General features: G+C 39.1%; 1 protein-coding gene across 1 annotated transcript; it reads right to left on the reverse strand.

Moving 5' to 3' along the window:
* Positions 1-912: 912 nt before the first annotated feature.
* On the reverse strand, positions 913-11,101 carry LOC139934588 (uncharacterized). The gene has a single exon (XM_071928868.1). It carries the CDS (start codon positions 10,860-10,862, stop codon positions 9,339-9,341), a length of 1,524 nt encoding a protein of 507 aa, XP_071784969.1. The 5' UTR covers positions 10,863-11,101; the 3' UTR covers positions 913-9,338.
* Between the last annotated feature and the right edge of the window lie 6,599 nt (positions 11,102-17,700).

Consider the following 17,700-nt stretch of genomic DNA (forward strand, 5'->3'; position numbering starts at 1 on the left):
ACTAACACGGTCGGCCATTTATGGGAGTCAAATTTTTGACTCCCATAAATGGCCGACCGTGTTAGTTAGCAAAGTAAAAGGAAAACCACGCGAGGCAAATTTGGGTGATCATTTTATTCTACTTTTAAAACATCTTTCCAATCATATGCATTTTATAACAAACGGTTACAAACGCTTTTTATAGACCAAGTCGTCCGATCCAAGGTAACGTGTTCCTTTAAAATGTGTTAGTTTAATAGACATCTTTGGACATTTGTGTCGTACAAAAAGTACAAAAAAGTTTAAAGATTCAGGTCTTGTAAAAAACATTCTGGTCCAGTAATATTGTTGTGCTACAACCCCTGCCTGCAGTCTTGTTAAAGGCAGTGGACACTATTGGTAATTACTCAAAATAATTATTAGCATAAAACCTCACTTGCTAACGAGTAATGGGGAGAGGTTGATAGTATAAATCATTGTGAGAAACGGCTCCCTCTGAAGTGACATAGTTTTCGAGAAAGAAGTAATTTTCCACGAATTTGATTTCGAGACCTCAAGTTTAGAATTTGAGGTCCCGAAATCATACATCTGAAACCACACAACTTCAGGCGACAAGGGTGTTTTTTCTTTCATAGTTATCTCGCAACTCCAATGACCAATCAAGCTCAAATTTTCACAGGTTTGTTATTTTATGCATATGTTGAGATACACCAAAAGTGAGAAGCATGGTCTTTGACAAATACCAATAGTGTCCACTGTCTTTAATTTACGCCACAATTTGATCCCTTCGTCTGTAAGGCCATTCCCTTTTATGTACATTGTATACTTGACACTTGGTGACATTTTCAGGGAAAATCTTGTGTGCACCATAAACAACAGCCAACTCTGATTTTGCTTTCAAACAAAATAAAGAAACGGACAGCCAAAGGCAAATTTGAATATTCATTGTTTTAATTTCTGTTATAGTTTACTAAGTCTAGTTGTTTCATGCTATGCAGTTTACAAAGACAAATTGTAGAAATTATAAAATATTATAATACAAATGAAGCCTCAAATTAAGAATAATAATAGCCCTTATTTACATGCCGCTCTTTATAGTACAAACAATAACAAGAGAAAGCTTCTTTAGAAACCAATAACATGCAAAGTTTTTTTGAGTAACTTAAAAGCTTTGCTTTAAAAGCGACAAAATAATATTTTTCTGGGTCAGTTAACAGAATCATGTACAACTTGAGCTGTTTGTGGCTCTCCATACCAAACTCAGACACCTCCATAGAGTTATATATAAGAACTAGAGGGCGCACTGGCCTATATATGCGCCCCGGCATGCGCGCAGGCGGCCATTTTCTAAGTTGACAAAACTGGCATCCTACAGCATGTGTTTGTGCGGCCATTTTGTAAGTTGAACAAAACAGCATCGCGTAGCGTTCAATAAACTCCAGCGTGTGTTTCATATTCAACGCGCGAACATAATGGCGCGCGCGTGTCTCCTTGCGGTCCCGTTGCGTTTGTGCAAGAAGCATCCCCCGTGTGCCCTCTAGTTCTTATGTATAACTCTATGGACACCTCCCTACAAAACTGGGTTTATTAAATAACACCCACCGAATTGGGTTTAATAAGGCAATGTGTTATTGATGTTGATTTTTTTCTCCAACATTAACCATGTTAACAGGATGGTGATCAGGAAACTAGAAGAAAAAAAATCAGTATCAGATCTGGACGGGAAATCCCCAAATTGTGAAAACCTCATGTAATCAAGTAGGGGATCTGAAATCCCGATCCACATGCAAAGTTACAGTCTGAGGTGGGATTCGGACCTGGGTCCACAGAGGTGAAAATGCAGGAAAAGAAACCACTGAACCAACCTGGGCCCAATTTCATGGCTCTGCTTACCGCCGAATTCTGCGCTAAGGAACACAATTCCCCGCTAACGTGCAAGTTAAATACATACTTTCCTTGTTAGGGATCGTCTCAAACTAATAGCGTTAACAGTTTAATCTTAAAATGAAAATATCACACAAGAGTCAAATTGGCTCGTCAAAATTTATGCGAAGTATACAAATGTACAGCTGAGAGGACCCATGTCTTGAAGAAAAAGTGCAAATTTTATGTTAGAACAATACAAAGTTGTATTAACAACAGTGCTGGGGAGTATAAAAATCTACCAAATGTTCAACCAACTTATTCTTTAAAATTGCATTCATGTACTTAGAGTACAGAGTATTAATATTTTAGGAATGTTTTAATCTTCTTGCAAAATGTTACAAATATTCATTTACAAAAAAAATTATTTGTAGCGTACATGGTAATATTAAAGCAACAATATAGCTATAAAACCTCTTTGCTATGATTCCAAAAATTGACATTAATTTTAGTATACTCTGTGGTGTACCACTACTCTACAGTGTAAATACATCCAAACAGGAATGGGCTTATAAATAATGCAACACTTGTTACAATCATCTTTGTAAAAAATTTGGAAACCATGAGTAAAAAGACACATCAATCAAAATGCGAGAAAGAAACAATGACAACTGAATTACAAAAAGTTCAATAATATAGGAAGCTCGATTTAGCAAAGTGAACAAAAGGTCTGTCTCAACACAGACCTGGAATTCCATCATTGGAAAAGGCAAGGATATTTTCCTTTTACAAAAGGCACGTCAATTAGAAGGTTTTAAGACTTTGGCGGACACATTTTGGTAGAGTTCATCTCTCAAACTTTTAAAGTAAGAACAGGCATTACATGTATTAGATGCATAGATAAATTAAAGGGTACATTTAAAAATTTTCATTTACCATGAATTTCAGCAATTCCGCTGAATTAAAACAATTTAACACTTGAAGATATTAAATAATCCCATTACTTTTTTACATTATTTTAGTTTACTTTTGCATATTGTAACAATGGCCTGATATTGAAGTTCAAATATTTTTCATGCATAATATCTAATAAGCAGTTCATTCCATTTGGCATTACATATAACTGTGCAAAATTTGGTCCTTTGTAACGTTTGGATTGTAAAGAAATCACATTCTAAACCATTAGGCCTACTGATTCCTCAAAGCAGTTACATAATATACACCGAAAGCCTCGTCAACGATTTACTTTAAACAGGAAAGAACAGGAGAAATATCCATTCCATGGCGCAATAGACCTTTATCACGCTGTTACCGTCTTGGTCATGTTCCCTGTTTCCAATAACAGTAATGAATGCTAACATTCATTGCTCAAACAAGGCACCAGACTATTATTACGTCCAGCCTCAGTTTGGTTACAATGAGTTTGGAATGGAGTAAAATAAAGATGACCACAACGTGATAAAGTTCTATAAAATAGAGAGGTCACTTCACCAAGAAGGAAATGACGAGTATTATAAAGCAGTGATGTCTGCTTTCAGAATTAGTAACATTGTGAAAGCAGCTTAAATTTCATATCCTTATTCTATGAACATAGGAAGGAAACTACGTAATGATTTAACAGCCTGAATCCTTACGTAGGTTTTAAATTTGCATCTGGGATCAAGAATACCATTTGGTTTTACCCATACACCAATGTGTGTGTTAACATTGTATAGCCTACTCAGTATCTTCCCGATTCCTGGGAAAAAAAGTGGTGGTCTAATGGTAAGACAACTGGCTCTAGAATGGCAAAGGTCATGGTTTCGAATCCCACTTGTAATGGGTTGAATCCTTCTAGATCCTCTCATGACGGGGACCTTAAAGTACACTATGTGTGTTCGATTAGTTTCCTCGGATCGACCCCGATCTGCCCCCCGTATGTTCAAATAGCTTTGACGTCATTCGAGGCAGCCCCAAGTGCCCTGCTTGTGGAACGGGTCACTTAGGGCTGGCCCGAGGTGCATGACGTCACCATGTGAGGGTGAGTGATCGTTTGATTAGCTCTTGTCAGTGGCACACCTGAATGAGCACCGCTGGGTGGACACAAGGAAGCTAATGGAACACACCCTATTATATGTGAACACAATAACCAAACATGCCATGTATGTTAAGGTTAAGTTTTCATTGGCCACAATTGACTCGCACAACACAATTCAGTATCTTTGATTTTCTATGATTTATATACATGTAGATGCAAAATTGCTGAATGAAATTAATCCCTGATTTAGTATCCTGTCCTTTTCTGTGGTTTGTTACCGACAGTTTGATTACTAGGAATTGACTTACACAATGTGATGTGATGTGATAAGTCATGCCACAATTGCCCCTACCTGGTTCAATAGTGTGCCAGTGTACAGGCCATACTAGGAAATTGTATTGTTCTGAATGAAACCAAAAGTAAACCGTCAAGTCTTTACATTTGTAAAGCCAGGGGACACTATTAGTAAATGTCAAAGACCATGCTTCTCACTTGCTGTATCTCAACATGCATAAAATAATTTAAACCTGTGAACATTTGAGCTTGATTGGTCGTCGGAGTTGTGAGATAACTATGAAAGAACAAAACACCCTTGTCACACGAAGTTGCGTGCTTTCAGATACTTGATTTCGGGACCTCAAATTCTAAACTTGAGGTCTCGAAATCAAATTCGTGAAAAATTACTTCTTTCTCGAATACTACTTCACTTCAGAGGGAGCCGTTTCTCACAATGTTTTATACTATCAACCTTTCCCCATTACTCCTTACCAAGTAAGGTTTTATGCTAATAATTATTTTGACTCATTACCAATAGTGTCCACTGCCTTTAAATCGTTGCCCATGCAGTTATAAAGAAAATAAACTGACAGGGTCAAGAAATACTGAACTGACCTCACAACTTTCTGGTCAAGCCAAGTCTGGCCCTCTACTTGACATACGGTACTGAACAATACACACAACAGAATGGGTTGAAAAGGTCATGTTTTAGACTAGCCAACCTGAAGTAAAGAAATATCAAAATAAGATTCATGCCCTAACGCATTAAAGCACTTCAGGCAACACAACCTGACAGTGACAACGTCAAGCGTGATGAACATTTTACACCAAAAGGTCAAATTAACTTTGTTATTCTCTAAAAATAGGTACAATTCTTCTTTTGAAGGCACTAGACACTATTGGTAATTACTAAAGATTGGTAGCATGGAAACTTACTTGGTAACAAGCAATGGAGAGCTGTTGATAGTGTAACACAATGTGAGAAACGGCTTCCTCTGAAGTACCGGTAACATATAAAAAAAATTAAGAGGATTTTCTCGCTCAAATAATAAAATACTTCAGCTGAAGCCTTTTCTTATGCATCCAAAGCCACACAAAGTAATGCAACAATAGTGTTTTTTCTTTCATTATTCTTTTGCAACTGCCTTGACCAATTGAGCCCAAATTTTCACAGGTTTGTTATTTTATGCACCCGTGGGATACACCAAGTGAGAGTACAGGTCTTTGACAATTACCAAAGGTGTCCAGTGCCTTTAACATAGCTCACTGGTATTAAGTTTTACCCAGCTTTTACCCCACCGAATTCATAATCTCAATTGTAAACTTTAGCTAAACCTGAAAAACCATCAATTGAACAAAATCAGGGGCCAGTTTAAAGGGAGGGTATACATTTTCACAGGTTTGTTTTTTTATGCATGTTGAGATGTACACCAAGTGAGGATATCGCAAGTTCATATACCCCGAGTAAAAAAGACTCAAAATGGTTGGAGTCCATTGTAATCATTGCATTGTCATGTGCTGGGACTGCTTGTCTGTTAAAGCAAACAAGATAACATTGTCCCTTCACTTGGAACTTCCCTAATGACTGTTTTCTGAGTATTGGGAAATGATTTGGTTGAACGTGGGTCACCTTTCTAATCTGAGTATCAAAAACAAAGGTATTTTGCAGAATTGATAACGATATAAAATATCATTGTTTATTTTTAGTCGGAAAGCTCTCTGAAGTTATGAAATTCATTCTACATGTAGAACCAGTTTTCTGTGAAATATTTCTCCTGAAGTGAAGTCATAATAATATTCAGGAAAATTGTATTTGTAAAAGAAGAAAAAATGTGCAAGAGTTTCTCACCATTCTGACTCACACAACTGATTGTACCAACATTTTCATGTTTTTTATAATTTTATTTCTTGTTTCTTTTGGTTAAAGGCAGTGGACACTATTGGTAATTGTCAAAGACTAGCCTTCACAGTTGGTGTATCTCAACATATGCATAAAATAACAAACCTGTGAAAATTCTGCTCTGCTATACAAGGGAAATCGCTCGCTGCTTAGACTAAACGCTCTTCAACCATTTTGATAAAAACAATATTTAAAAGAGCTGACACCTCTGACATGTTAAATAATAAACCACCCTTAAGTACACAAAACACCTGTAAGCGTCATCATTTGTCAACAAACAAGGGCGTATGCGTATGGAGTTGTACCCATGGCCCCAAACTCAAAGGTTAAGAATGAATTCGCTGAATCCTGTGTTGAATGTAGAAATTTGAGCCCCCCCCCAATTGCTTTTCCATTTTATAGAAAGAATAGCAGAGCAAAATGTGTGTACAATGAAGGAATAATACAATGGGTCAGACATGACAGAGCTAAAGTTAAAGTGGCTTTGACATTTATCAGTTCCCATACAAAGGCAGGGAAATACCAATCTGTTCCATTGTACTGTAATGTACGTATGAACAGTGTACTTTGGTGTTTCTAAAGTTCTGGCGATGATTTAACTCTGTCCAGGTTCAACATAAGACAGGAACGAATTGTGTACGTGTTGATTACGTTTGAATCTGTAACTAAGGGGCCGAAAATTGTGGGTTGTTTGGTGAAAAGAAATTGACTGAAAAACCAAATTCAGTTTTAAAATATAATATAAATCAAAAAATGTTTAACATTGACTTTTATAAAAATGTTTCATAATTCATTACATTAGTTCAACTTCCATGAAATTAGAAAATAATAGTTTAAAGGCAGTGGACACTATTGGTAATTACTCAAAATAATTATCATCATAAAACCTTTCTTGATTGTGAGTAATGGGGAGAGGTTGATGGTATAAAACAGTGTGAGAAACAGCTCCCTCTGAAGTGATGTAGTTTTTGAGAAAGAAGTAATTTTCCACGAATTTGATTTTGAGACCTCATGTTTAGAATTTGAGGTTTCGAAGTCAAGCATCAGAAAGCACACAACTTCGTGTGACAAGGGTGTTTTATTCTTTCATTATTATCTCGCAAGTTCGATGACCGATTGAGCTCAAGTTTTCACAGGTTTGTTGTTTTATGCATATGTTGAGATACACCAACTGTGAATGCTAGTCTTTGACAATTACCAATAGTGTCCACTGCCTTTAAAAGGAACATGTTGCCTTGGATTGGTCGAGTTGATTTTTGACTTTTGAGAGTTGATCGAATGTATTTTACTTTTAAATCATCTTTCCAACCATGCATTTAATAACAAACTGTTACAAATGCTTTTTATAGACCAACTTGTCCGATCCATGGCAACAAGTTTAGGACTTAAAACAATACTGAGTTTTTTGTCAACAATAAATGCATAAATTGTTCAAATTTACGTCACTCATTACAGGATTCTTATAAAGAAATCTTTCGTTTCTAGTCACCAAACCATTTTTACAGCCAAAAACATTTCAACTTTATAACAACCAAGCTTTGATATATTCTTATAGTATATTTGGTCCCTTTTTGGTTGGTTTGGCATTTTGATGCCCAACTACTCTGGCAGAAGATTAAAGAATTTCAAATCCGGTTTTGATTGAATGGGTACTTTTGTTTTGATTTTGTACAGAGCAATATATTTTCCAATTTAAATATCATTTGTGAGGGGCTAGGCCAGGAAACTTTTTGTGTGCTTTGGTTTTGTTTGTGGTTGTTGTGGGGGTTTTCCCTTTTCTAGTAAAGAAATTCAGCGAATTATTAAATTCAGAGAACTATTATCTATAATATTTGATTAAGAAAGATCTTAGACTTTACAAGATAAATTCAGATTTTATGTTTCATAAAAAAAAAACTTGGGCGGGTGTCAGGCCAGCGTCCTTATTTTACACAGATCGTGGACATACGGTACATTGTAGGAATGTAGTGCGGGCTATTTTACAGTAGTTTCTCTTGAGAGCACATGAGCAATCTTTCTTTTTCAAACCCATTTCTCTGAAATTGGAAGTGAAACAGAAATGGATTTTGTTTTCCTCTGCAATTTGCGTTATAGAAAACTTATTAAGTCACTTTCTTTTTATAAATGGGTGCACTTATTCTGTGACTAGCTTCTTCTTCTTATTTATTTTTCATTTACTGAGTTGGATTGTGTCATTCAAGAGTCAAGACCTCAAGCAAGATATCCTTTACATTTATACCGTCCATCTGGATATGTTAGGGTGCTGTGCTTTTGTGCAGTTTAACATCTAGTTGAACAGATTATTTATAATTCACTCAACTATTTGTCTCACCAATTTGATGTTTGCCTATATTATTCCCTTTATTCTTCATTCGGTTGAACAGAATTATAGCTTTAAAGATGCTATGTCAGATTTTTGGCCAATTTGACCCAAAAATGTTGATTTAAAATTCAATAGGTATTTTGATGGGGGTCAATAAAGTTACAAGCTTTCATTTGAGCTATTGCTCGAAAAAGTTCGCCAATTATTAGTAGCAGTGAAATAAAGTGCTCAAAATTAGTTTTTGTTGGGATCCCGACAATATATCACGTGACCAATTCTTATGTGTTTCATAAGAAACGTTTTACATTTTTGTCATGGTTCCCGACTATTAAAAGTAAAAGTTAAACTTTTGGAGCGGGTAATACTATTTGAATTCACTCAAAAATTTTTTTTTTTTTTAATGTTTGGGGCCAAAAATCTGACATAGCATCTTTAAGTAGTAACATTTTAGTATTTTTTAAAGATCCAGTCCAGTCTTAGGACCTCCGGGCCCCATTTCATAGAGCTGCATTACAAGCACAAAAAGCACAACACAATTATGCCTACCCACATTAATAAGTCTACCAGGCAAGAAAGTACATTATATCATGTACCATCTTTTTACTGGTATCCTGCTCATTTCTGCTTTGAGCAAAAAATTTGTTAAGCAATATTTTTTGCTTAGGGGCATTTTAAAATTTTAAAGGTAAAAAGAAACCATTCATGTTGGCAAACATGATACGGCAACAATTTAGTAGACTGCCAAAATGTTTGGACTGGATCATGACATTGTGGCAAACTACAGAAACATTCCCTACAAACATATCAGATCTTGTAGCCGTTGAAAGCGGCCATGGGCATTTTGGTACATGTACAAGTTGTTTCCGGCCGCTATGGTCTCTAAAAGCAGTTCCATGTAATTGGGCCCTGTCAAAGGAATAGGAAAATCTCACAGCAAAGGCAAAAATCGATTTAATATAAAAACATGAATAATTAATCACTTAGTACTGATTCTCCAGTATATATTCCTTGATTTTCTTGGGTAGCGGTAGCATTTGGATGTGATGACGTGGGTACACCTCTCTGATCAAAAAACGACACAGGTGTTGAAGGGATCGCATCTCCGTAAACCTGGACACCCAGTCCGTCAGGCGGGCTGGGAAGGATTGCACCCCCAGTGCATCGCGCATGTAGCCATAGACTCCACTCCTGGATTCCTTTACGGCGCATTCAATCAACTCTACTATAGAGGTGTGACCGTCAGAATCATTCAAGCTGAAAAGGCCGTTGCGATGCTCGATGCGCGTGTGCAACGTACGGCCGTGGGAGTTGAAACTCAGACTCAGTAAGTACCGCTCGTCTGAGCTATCTCTCACGAGGAAGTTTCCGTCGGGCAAAGTGGAAAGCTTTTCCTCTGCCTGGGCCTGTGTTAAGGGACCCCAGTACCACGGCTGGCGGGGAATCTTAGCCAGCTCGTTGGCTAGAGAACTCTCATAAGGCACCGCACCTATGATTTCATATATCGTAGCCCTGTTGTCAATGGGGGCAGCACTTCCATACTGCCAAGGTCTTGCCGCTACTTTCCCAAGTGCGCGATTTTTTGGTCTTGCTGGTGGACGTGGTGGCATTTCACAATTGTCCAGTTCCCCATTATTAATTTCCTCACTTCCACCTTGAGCGAGGGCCGGGAGGGGTCTATTTCTTAGTGCAGCTGGTTTCGGAGGAATTTGTGGTGGACTTGTGTGTGTGGAGAAGAGTGGGGGTGGTGGCCGCATATAAGACCGGTTATCAAGGTTTTCTTGAAAATTGTCTTCAGTTTCATGGACTTTAATATGCGCATCATTGTCTCCTTCTTCAGGATATTGTTTGTGTCCATTTATGACGTTGTTTGTATCACTATCACCACAAGCACAACATTCTTCATTGATCTTTTTCTGTTTCATTTCAAGTAAATATTCACAGGATTTGCGAAATTCTTCTCCCCTTCGGACTGGTATAACATAGCCCACCCCTTTACCACATAGTTTACTCTGGGAGTCATGATAAGTAGATGGGTTTTTACTTTGATCGTCATCAACAGGCTCAGCTTCGAGGAGGTCGCCATTTGTCAAAGCCGTCGAGTCTTTGTACTTTTCATGCGAGTTACTTCCGGGTTCGTCACACTCTTCAGTAGACTTCAACTCAGCTGAGATTTTCGGTCCTCTTTTCTCACCACTTCTGGATTCTGATCGTCTGTTTTTGAACAGCCATTTGTGTGACTTTCCAGACGGTAACTTAGCAGTGCTTGGCGTGGTTTTACCACTCGGTTCGGTGTCATTGCTGTTGTTTTGCTCCTCCTCGCCCATGTAATTTTCCGGGATAGGCAAGATTACCACTACGCCATCATTATTTTCAGACGAAGAAGTCGAATTATTGGACGACTTTTTACTGCCAGATTTGCGGCCAAACGGCAGCTTTATGCCCCTCCGCACACTCAGTTTCTTCACGCCCGACATTTGGATTGTTGTTGGTTTTTCGAGCACCATCCGTACAAACTGTTTGGGTTCTCCAACTTTCGAAAAATGTTAAATAATTAGATAGCGAAGTTCCAATCATTCATGATGAGTGGTTGGCATAAAACTGAAAGATGATCATTATGTTTGCGTGCATTTGATCGGGGAAAACTATTTGCAATTCACAGTAAGTATGCGCGTGCACCAGCGAGTGGTACATTGTAAGCAAAGATCGTAGTGGGACCAGTTTATCTGTTACCAAAAGAGGGCGCACATAGTCGTCACTTGTCAAGTTCGAAATGACGTTGATGACCATTGCAATGTTGATGATGACTAGCGGGATGCCGCGCTTCGCGCGGCACCCCGCTAGGATATAAAAATCCTTTACACAAATATTTCGAAATGTGGGTGAGGGTGTTATACGCCTCTCTCAATATTTATGCATGGCGTCATAATTCTAACCCAAAATGAAGCTATTTCGCACGTCCACCACTACTTGCAGTGGCTGTACCCACCTCGTTTTGGGTTAGACAACGTACCTTATGCATCTAGAAACTATAAGGCTCCCCCGTGATCCTTATAGGGGTCTAATATGTTGGGCCTCCCTAACGTTACACGTTTTTCAAATCAGCGTTGATAGGTGAAACTGACCGTTAGTCAGCAATAACTAAAGTTTCTTTTGTACTACACCACCAAAACTTTCTCCACACACTCAATATACATTCATAATGCTTGCATTTCCTTTTTAAAAAACATCGTCAAAAATGACATTTTTACGTCCCACGATACATAGCGTTGCTACAGCACTATAAGTAAAGGGAGTTTTTGGAACATGCTGTGTGCCACAAATCTAATTTATCTACTGTTTTTTTTTTCGGGGGGGGGGGGCGGGGGTGGTAAGAGCGTAGGCCTCTTTTTAGTTTATTCTCATCTGAATTGGTCTTGTAAACTTTCTGGTCAATAGGCTGCATGTATAACGGGAGCACTTAACGTGAACGTCAAAAAAGTGTTTTGCAGGCAGAGATGCCAAGGCTAGCTATGTGTGAGATTTTTCAAAGCTCAACCCCCATCCCCCCGGAAAAAAATTGCCAGTTTAAGAAGGCCTTTTTAAATCGCCGCCCAACCTTTTTTTTTTTTTTTTTTTTTTACAAATTAATAAAACAAGGTGAAATTTAATTGTGGACAAAAAGTGTTTCATAATGCATCAAAAGCCTCCTCAGAATAATTAAAACTCACTTGAGGTACACAGGAGATGTTGATGGTTAATGTGGAGGTTCGATTGTGTCAGATTATATCCTTCCAAACTTGAAAAAAATAGACTAAAAATGATGTCCAAAATCAATCGCTCACTTCTTCTGCCTGTTGTGTCTTCGCTAGTGGAGCGCATTTCAACGAATTTGCTAAAAGAATCGGAACAAACTTGTGCGCAATAAGCGTTTTGCGCTCTGCCGAATTTGAGCTGAACCTACTGGATGAGCAAAAGCGTGCGCAATCTGCAAATGTGCGCTCTGTTTGTACAAATTTTGTACAAAAAATGTCGTTAATTTTTTTTCCCGATCTCGCCCCAATAATGGTTGATGTGCGTGTGAGCGTGAGACAGAGCCCAAATGCGTGAGTCTCACGCCTAATGCGTGAGACTTGGCAGGTCTGGTTTTGTTTTATTGTCACTTTGGGCTTATTGCATCTCGCGAAATTTGAACGACAAACGACACAATTTCTGACCGCGTTCATGTTCACGCTGCTCTAGGAACAAACCTCCATACATCCCATATCTCTGGAACCCTATATCGTACAAACTAAATAAAAACGATACACTCGTCCCCACTCCTTAATTTTCTCTAACTTATTTCACTTTCAGAAAGCATGTCAAGTCATGTTTAGGGTTTGTTATGTCCAGTTTGGGTCAATAGACAAACTCCTAAAAATGTACCCCATTCAGCCGCACGAGGTCTCTTTTGTTAATATTATCTCCATCAGTAACCAACCCGACGGGCCGATGGCTAAATTAATCTTCATAATGGATTTGGCAAAATGTACATTCTGAGACCTGACCGACACACTGCTCTAACCAATTTTGTGAATGGACTTATTCAAAAGGAAACTTAATGTCGTTTTGCTTAACAACTTTGACCAAATGCAAAGCAAAGTTCTTTTTTTACAGCTTCAAAACAGCCTTTGACGTGTGTGTATAAGTTTCACCATAGAGTAAGGAATGGTTTATCAATTCTACCGCCATGGTTAAACTCTGAAACTGCAACATTATACCTCCATGAACAGACCGTATTCTAAAACGGTATTCATGTACCCATTTGAGTTTACTGGCAAAAGGTCCAAGGTCGCCACCCACTGTCAACCTAAAGTGGTCCCACGGCGACCTTCTTCACCAAGCAACAGGTGGCCTGTCTCAAACCAGACAACACACCACTCACAATACACTGACCAGAATGGCTCTTTGTGTAAGGCCCCCCCCCCCACCCCCAAAATGTTATTAATTGTAAAGTTCCCTTACACCTTCCAACCTATAGCCGGCCCTACCCAATGTTTCCAAATTATAAAGCTTCCGTTTGATCCCATCCTTGTCCATCATGATAATTCTCATGCCGTTTGGAAGTGAATGCTTTTTTATAAATATTCTCCATTTAATCTTTTCAACAAATGAGTCACCCGCAGAAGGATTTCTAGGAAGTCTGATAACAACGTCGACCAGTGGTTGACACATGGTCACCTGCGAAACATCAATCTACGGTACTTAATCCATTCAATGCAAATTCGGTCAAATTCGTGAGATTGGTTTCGGATTTGTCCTGGCACCCAGCCTCTTCGACCCTTTCGACCCTGCGCGGCAATGAATGGACCAATCCGGAGAACCATGCTTAGTACAACACAAAAGTAACCTGACCAAAAAGGGCGGATCGAATGGCGGGTGGGCGTTCAAGGGGCAATGAATGAACCAATCCGGAGCACCATCTGCGAAACACTGTCCAATGAGTCGCCTGTCAGAAAGATTTCTAGGAAGTCTGGTAACAACATCGACCAGTGGTTGACGCACGGTCGCCGCCCAAACTTCCTCCAATCACATGACTTGTAAGTGCGAGTTTGGATCCGGGTTTTGCAGACTTGCAACCCGACGTCTGAAACCACACAAACGTATTGAATTCCACACAAACAACCGTGTTGGATTCCACAAGGATGCCATACCACTGGACCTTCTAATTTTCAATCCAAGATGGCGCAGGTTACGCTTTTAATAGTATAGATGCTGGGGACTTTCCGTTAACACGGTGCGCTCACGACGGAGGCTGGTGGTCAGAAAATCTCGCCAAATAATATGAACTAGCGGGATGCCGCGCTTCGCGCGGCACCCCGCTAGATGATGAAAATCCTTTACACAAATATTTCGAAATGTAATGTGGGTGAGGGTGTTATACGCCTCTCTTAATATTTATGCATGGCGTTATAATTCTAACCCAAAATGAAGCTATTGCGCACGTCCGCCACTACTTGCAGTGGCTGCGCCCACCTCGTTTTGGGTTAGACGACGTACCTTATGCATACTTCTAGAAACTATAAGGCTCCCCCGTGAGCCTTATAGGGGTCTAATATTTTGGGCCTCCTTAACGCTATACGTTTTTCAAATCAGCGTTGATAGGTGAAACTGACCGTTAGCCAGCAATAACTAAAGTTTCTTTTGTACTACACTACCAAAACTTTCCCCACACACTCAATGTACATTCATAATGCTTGCATTTCCTTTTAAAAAACATCGTCAAAAAAATGACATTTTCACGTCCCACGATACATAGCGTTGCTACAGCACTATATAAGTAAAGCGAGTTTTCGGAACATGCTGTGTGCCACAAATCTAATTTATCTACTGTTTTTTTTGTTTGTTTTTTTCTGTTTTTTTAGGGGGGGGCGGTAAGAGCGTAGGCCTCTTTTTAGTTTATTCTCATCTGAATTGGTCTTGTAAACTTTCTGATCAATAGGCTTTTCGATCACGCTGCTCTAGGAACAAACCTCCATACATCCCATATCTCTGGAACCCTATATCGTACAAACTAAATAAAAACGATAAATTCGTCCTCACTCCTTAATTTTCTCTAACTTATTTCACTTTCAGAAAGCATGTCAAGTTATTTTTAGGGTTTGTTACGTCCAGTTTGGGTCAATAGACAAACTCATAAAAATGTACCCCATTCAGCCGCATGAGGTCTCTTTTGTTAATCTTATCTCCAGGAACCAACCCGACGGGCCGATTGCTAAATTAGGCTACAAAATGGATTTGGCAAAATGTACATTCTGAGACCTGACCGACACACTGCTCATAACCAATTTTGTGAATGGACTTATTCAAAAGGAAACTTAATGGCTAATCACAAACTTCCGTGATGGGGTAAACTCTGAAACTGCAACACTATACCTCCATGAACAGACCGTATTCTAAAACGGTATTCATGTACTCATTTGAGTTTACTGGCAAAAGATAGTGTCCATAGTTTAAAAACAGCAAGATACGTTTTGCATCATTAGTGCAATTTCTGTATGGAGATTTTTGTAAGTCCGAGGTCGCCACGCACTTTCAACCTAAAGTGGTCCCACGGCGACCTCCTTTACCAAGCAACAGGTGGCCTGTCTCAAAACCAGACAACACACCACTCACAATACACTGACCAGAATGTAAGGAGAGGTTAGGCTCTTTGTGCAAGCCCCCCCCCCCCCACCCAACCCCAAAATGTTATTAATTGTAAAGTTCCCCTAGACACCTTCCAACCTATAGCCGGCCCTACCCAATGTTTCCAAATTATAAAGCTTCCGTTTGATCCCATCCTTGTCCATCATGATAATTCTCATGCCGTTTGGAAGTGAATGCTTTTTTATAAATATTCTCCATTTAATCTTTTCAACAAATGAGTCACCTGTCAGAACGATTTCAAGGAAGTCTGGTCTGATAACAACATCGACCAGTGGTTGACACATGGTCGCCTGCGAAACATCAATCTACGAGTTACTTCATTCATTCAATGCAAATTCGTGAGATTTGTTTCGGTTTTGTCCTGGCACCCAGCCTCTTCGACCCTTTCGACCCTGCGCGGCAATGAATGAACCAATCCGGAGAACCATGCTTTAATAGTACAACATGAAAGTAACCCGACCAAAAAGGGCGGATCGAATGGCGGGTGGGCGGGGAAGGGGCAATGAGTGATTGAACCAACCCGGAGAACCATCTGCGAAACACTGTCCAATTTGTTGCCTGTCAGAAAGATTTCTAGGAAGTCTGGTAACAACATCGACCAGTGGTTGACACACGGTCGCTGCCCAAACTTCCTCCAATCAGATGACTTGTAAGTGGAAGTTTGGGTCAGGGTTTTGTAAACTTGCAACCCGACGTCTGAAACCACACAAACGTATTGAATTCCACACACTTAACCGTGTTGATTTCCACAAGGATGCCATGCCACTGAACCTTCTAATTTCAATCCAAGATGGCGCGGGTTACGCTTTTAATAGTATAGATTGACAGACGGCGCCCCATAAGCAAGCTCGCCACCAATAAAGTTGTCATCCTGTTAAATTATTGATGTAAAGTTTGTCCTTGTTTTGTGGGATTTTTGTGTTTTTTTGTATCTGTTTCATGTTCATCTCTTAATTATTGCTTAGTATTTATTTAGCGCCTACGTACTGTATTGTTGTTTCCTTTTGTAAACTGATTGTTATGCTTTTTACTTTTGTTAGGGGGTCCATATTTGACAAGCTTTGCTTTTCATGGGCCGCTCCAACTCCATCACCTTGTGCTGTATGTTTTTTTTTTTTGCTTTGTTTTCCGTAATATATTTTGCCTTTGCTTGTAGTAAATGTTATAGTATTACTTCATGTATTATTTGCTTGTAAAACATAGTTCTTTATTCACTGCTAATTGTTTTGTTTATTTGTTTGGATTTGGAAATAAAGTTAAGTGAATTGAATTGAATTGAGAAAGTCGCCCCGCTAACCGGCTCGCCCCAGGTCGTTACAAAGTCGCCCCCTGACAATGTCGCCCCCAAACAATGTCGCCCGTAGCAAATCGCCCCTGACAATGTCGCCCCCATCCCAGCCAATGTCGCCCCTAGCAAAGTCGACCCAGAAAATAATTTAGGCTACAATACTTATGGTAAACAAATATATATTAAAACATTTTCAGAAAAATTCCGTATAAAGTATTATGTGCAGACAACCAGACAACCAGACAACAATGTTGTTTACAACACGGCATCGAAATGTCTAGTTGGAACAAATTTGAAACACAAATAAAACATAATTAGCTTTCCACCATTGTATCCTCTATTGGAAACATGTAGTCTTACGCTTTTTGAAATTGTTTACAGGGTAACAAAATGTAACAGCTGTAATTCTTCTGTAATTGCTATTTAGCCTATTTATATTTATATCGTCTCGCGCATGCTCGTTGTCAGCCGTGACTGTTTGGGATTCATTATTTGTTCCCCCCTGATTCAGTGGATATGTCTCACTTGACTCAAATGTTACATCTGTAATTCAATTAATTGCTATTTAGCCCAATACTTGACAGGACCAACGTTTATTAAGTTTTTGTTTCTGGTTTAGGTGATTCGCCGCCCGCCGCTCAGCTGCTTATACTTTTCTTTTGTAGGGCCGCTTAATTTTTTTTTACGGGGCGTTGTTTTTTTTTTTTTTTTTAAGAAATTAACAGTTTTCTTCTTCAGGATTTACCACGATATGGCAACAGAATAAGATGATAACATTATCCATAGAGCAAGGACTGGATTTTGCTGACGAAGATTTATGAGTTCTTACCGGTGTGGCGGTTTCAGCTTTCCGCCGTGTTCAGTTTTCCGAATGACCAAATACGGCAACA

The sequence above is a fragment of the Asterias amurensis genome, chromosome 3, assembly GCF_032118995.1.
Source record: "Asterias amurensis chromosome 3, ASM3211899v1".
Taxonomy (NCBI): domain Eukaryota; kingdom Metazoa; phylum Echinodermata; class Asteroidea; order Forcipulatida; family Asteriidae; genus Asterias; species Asterias amurensis.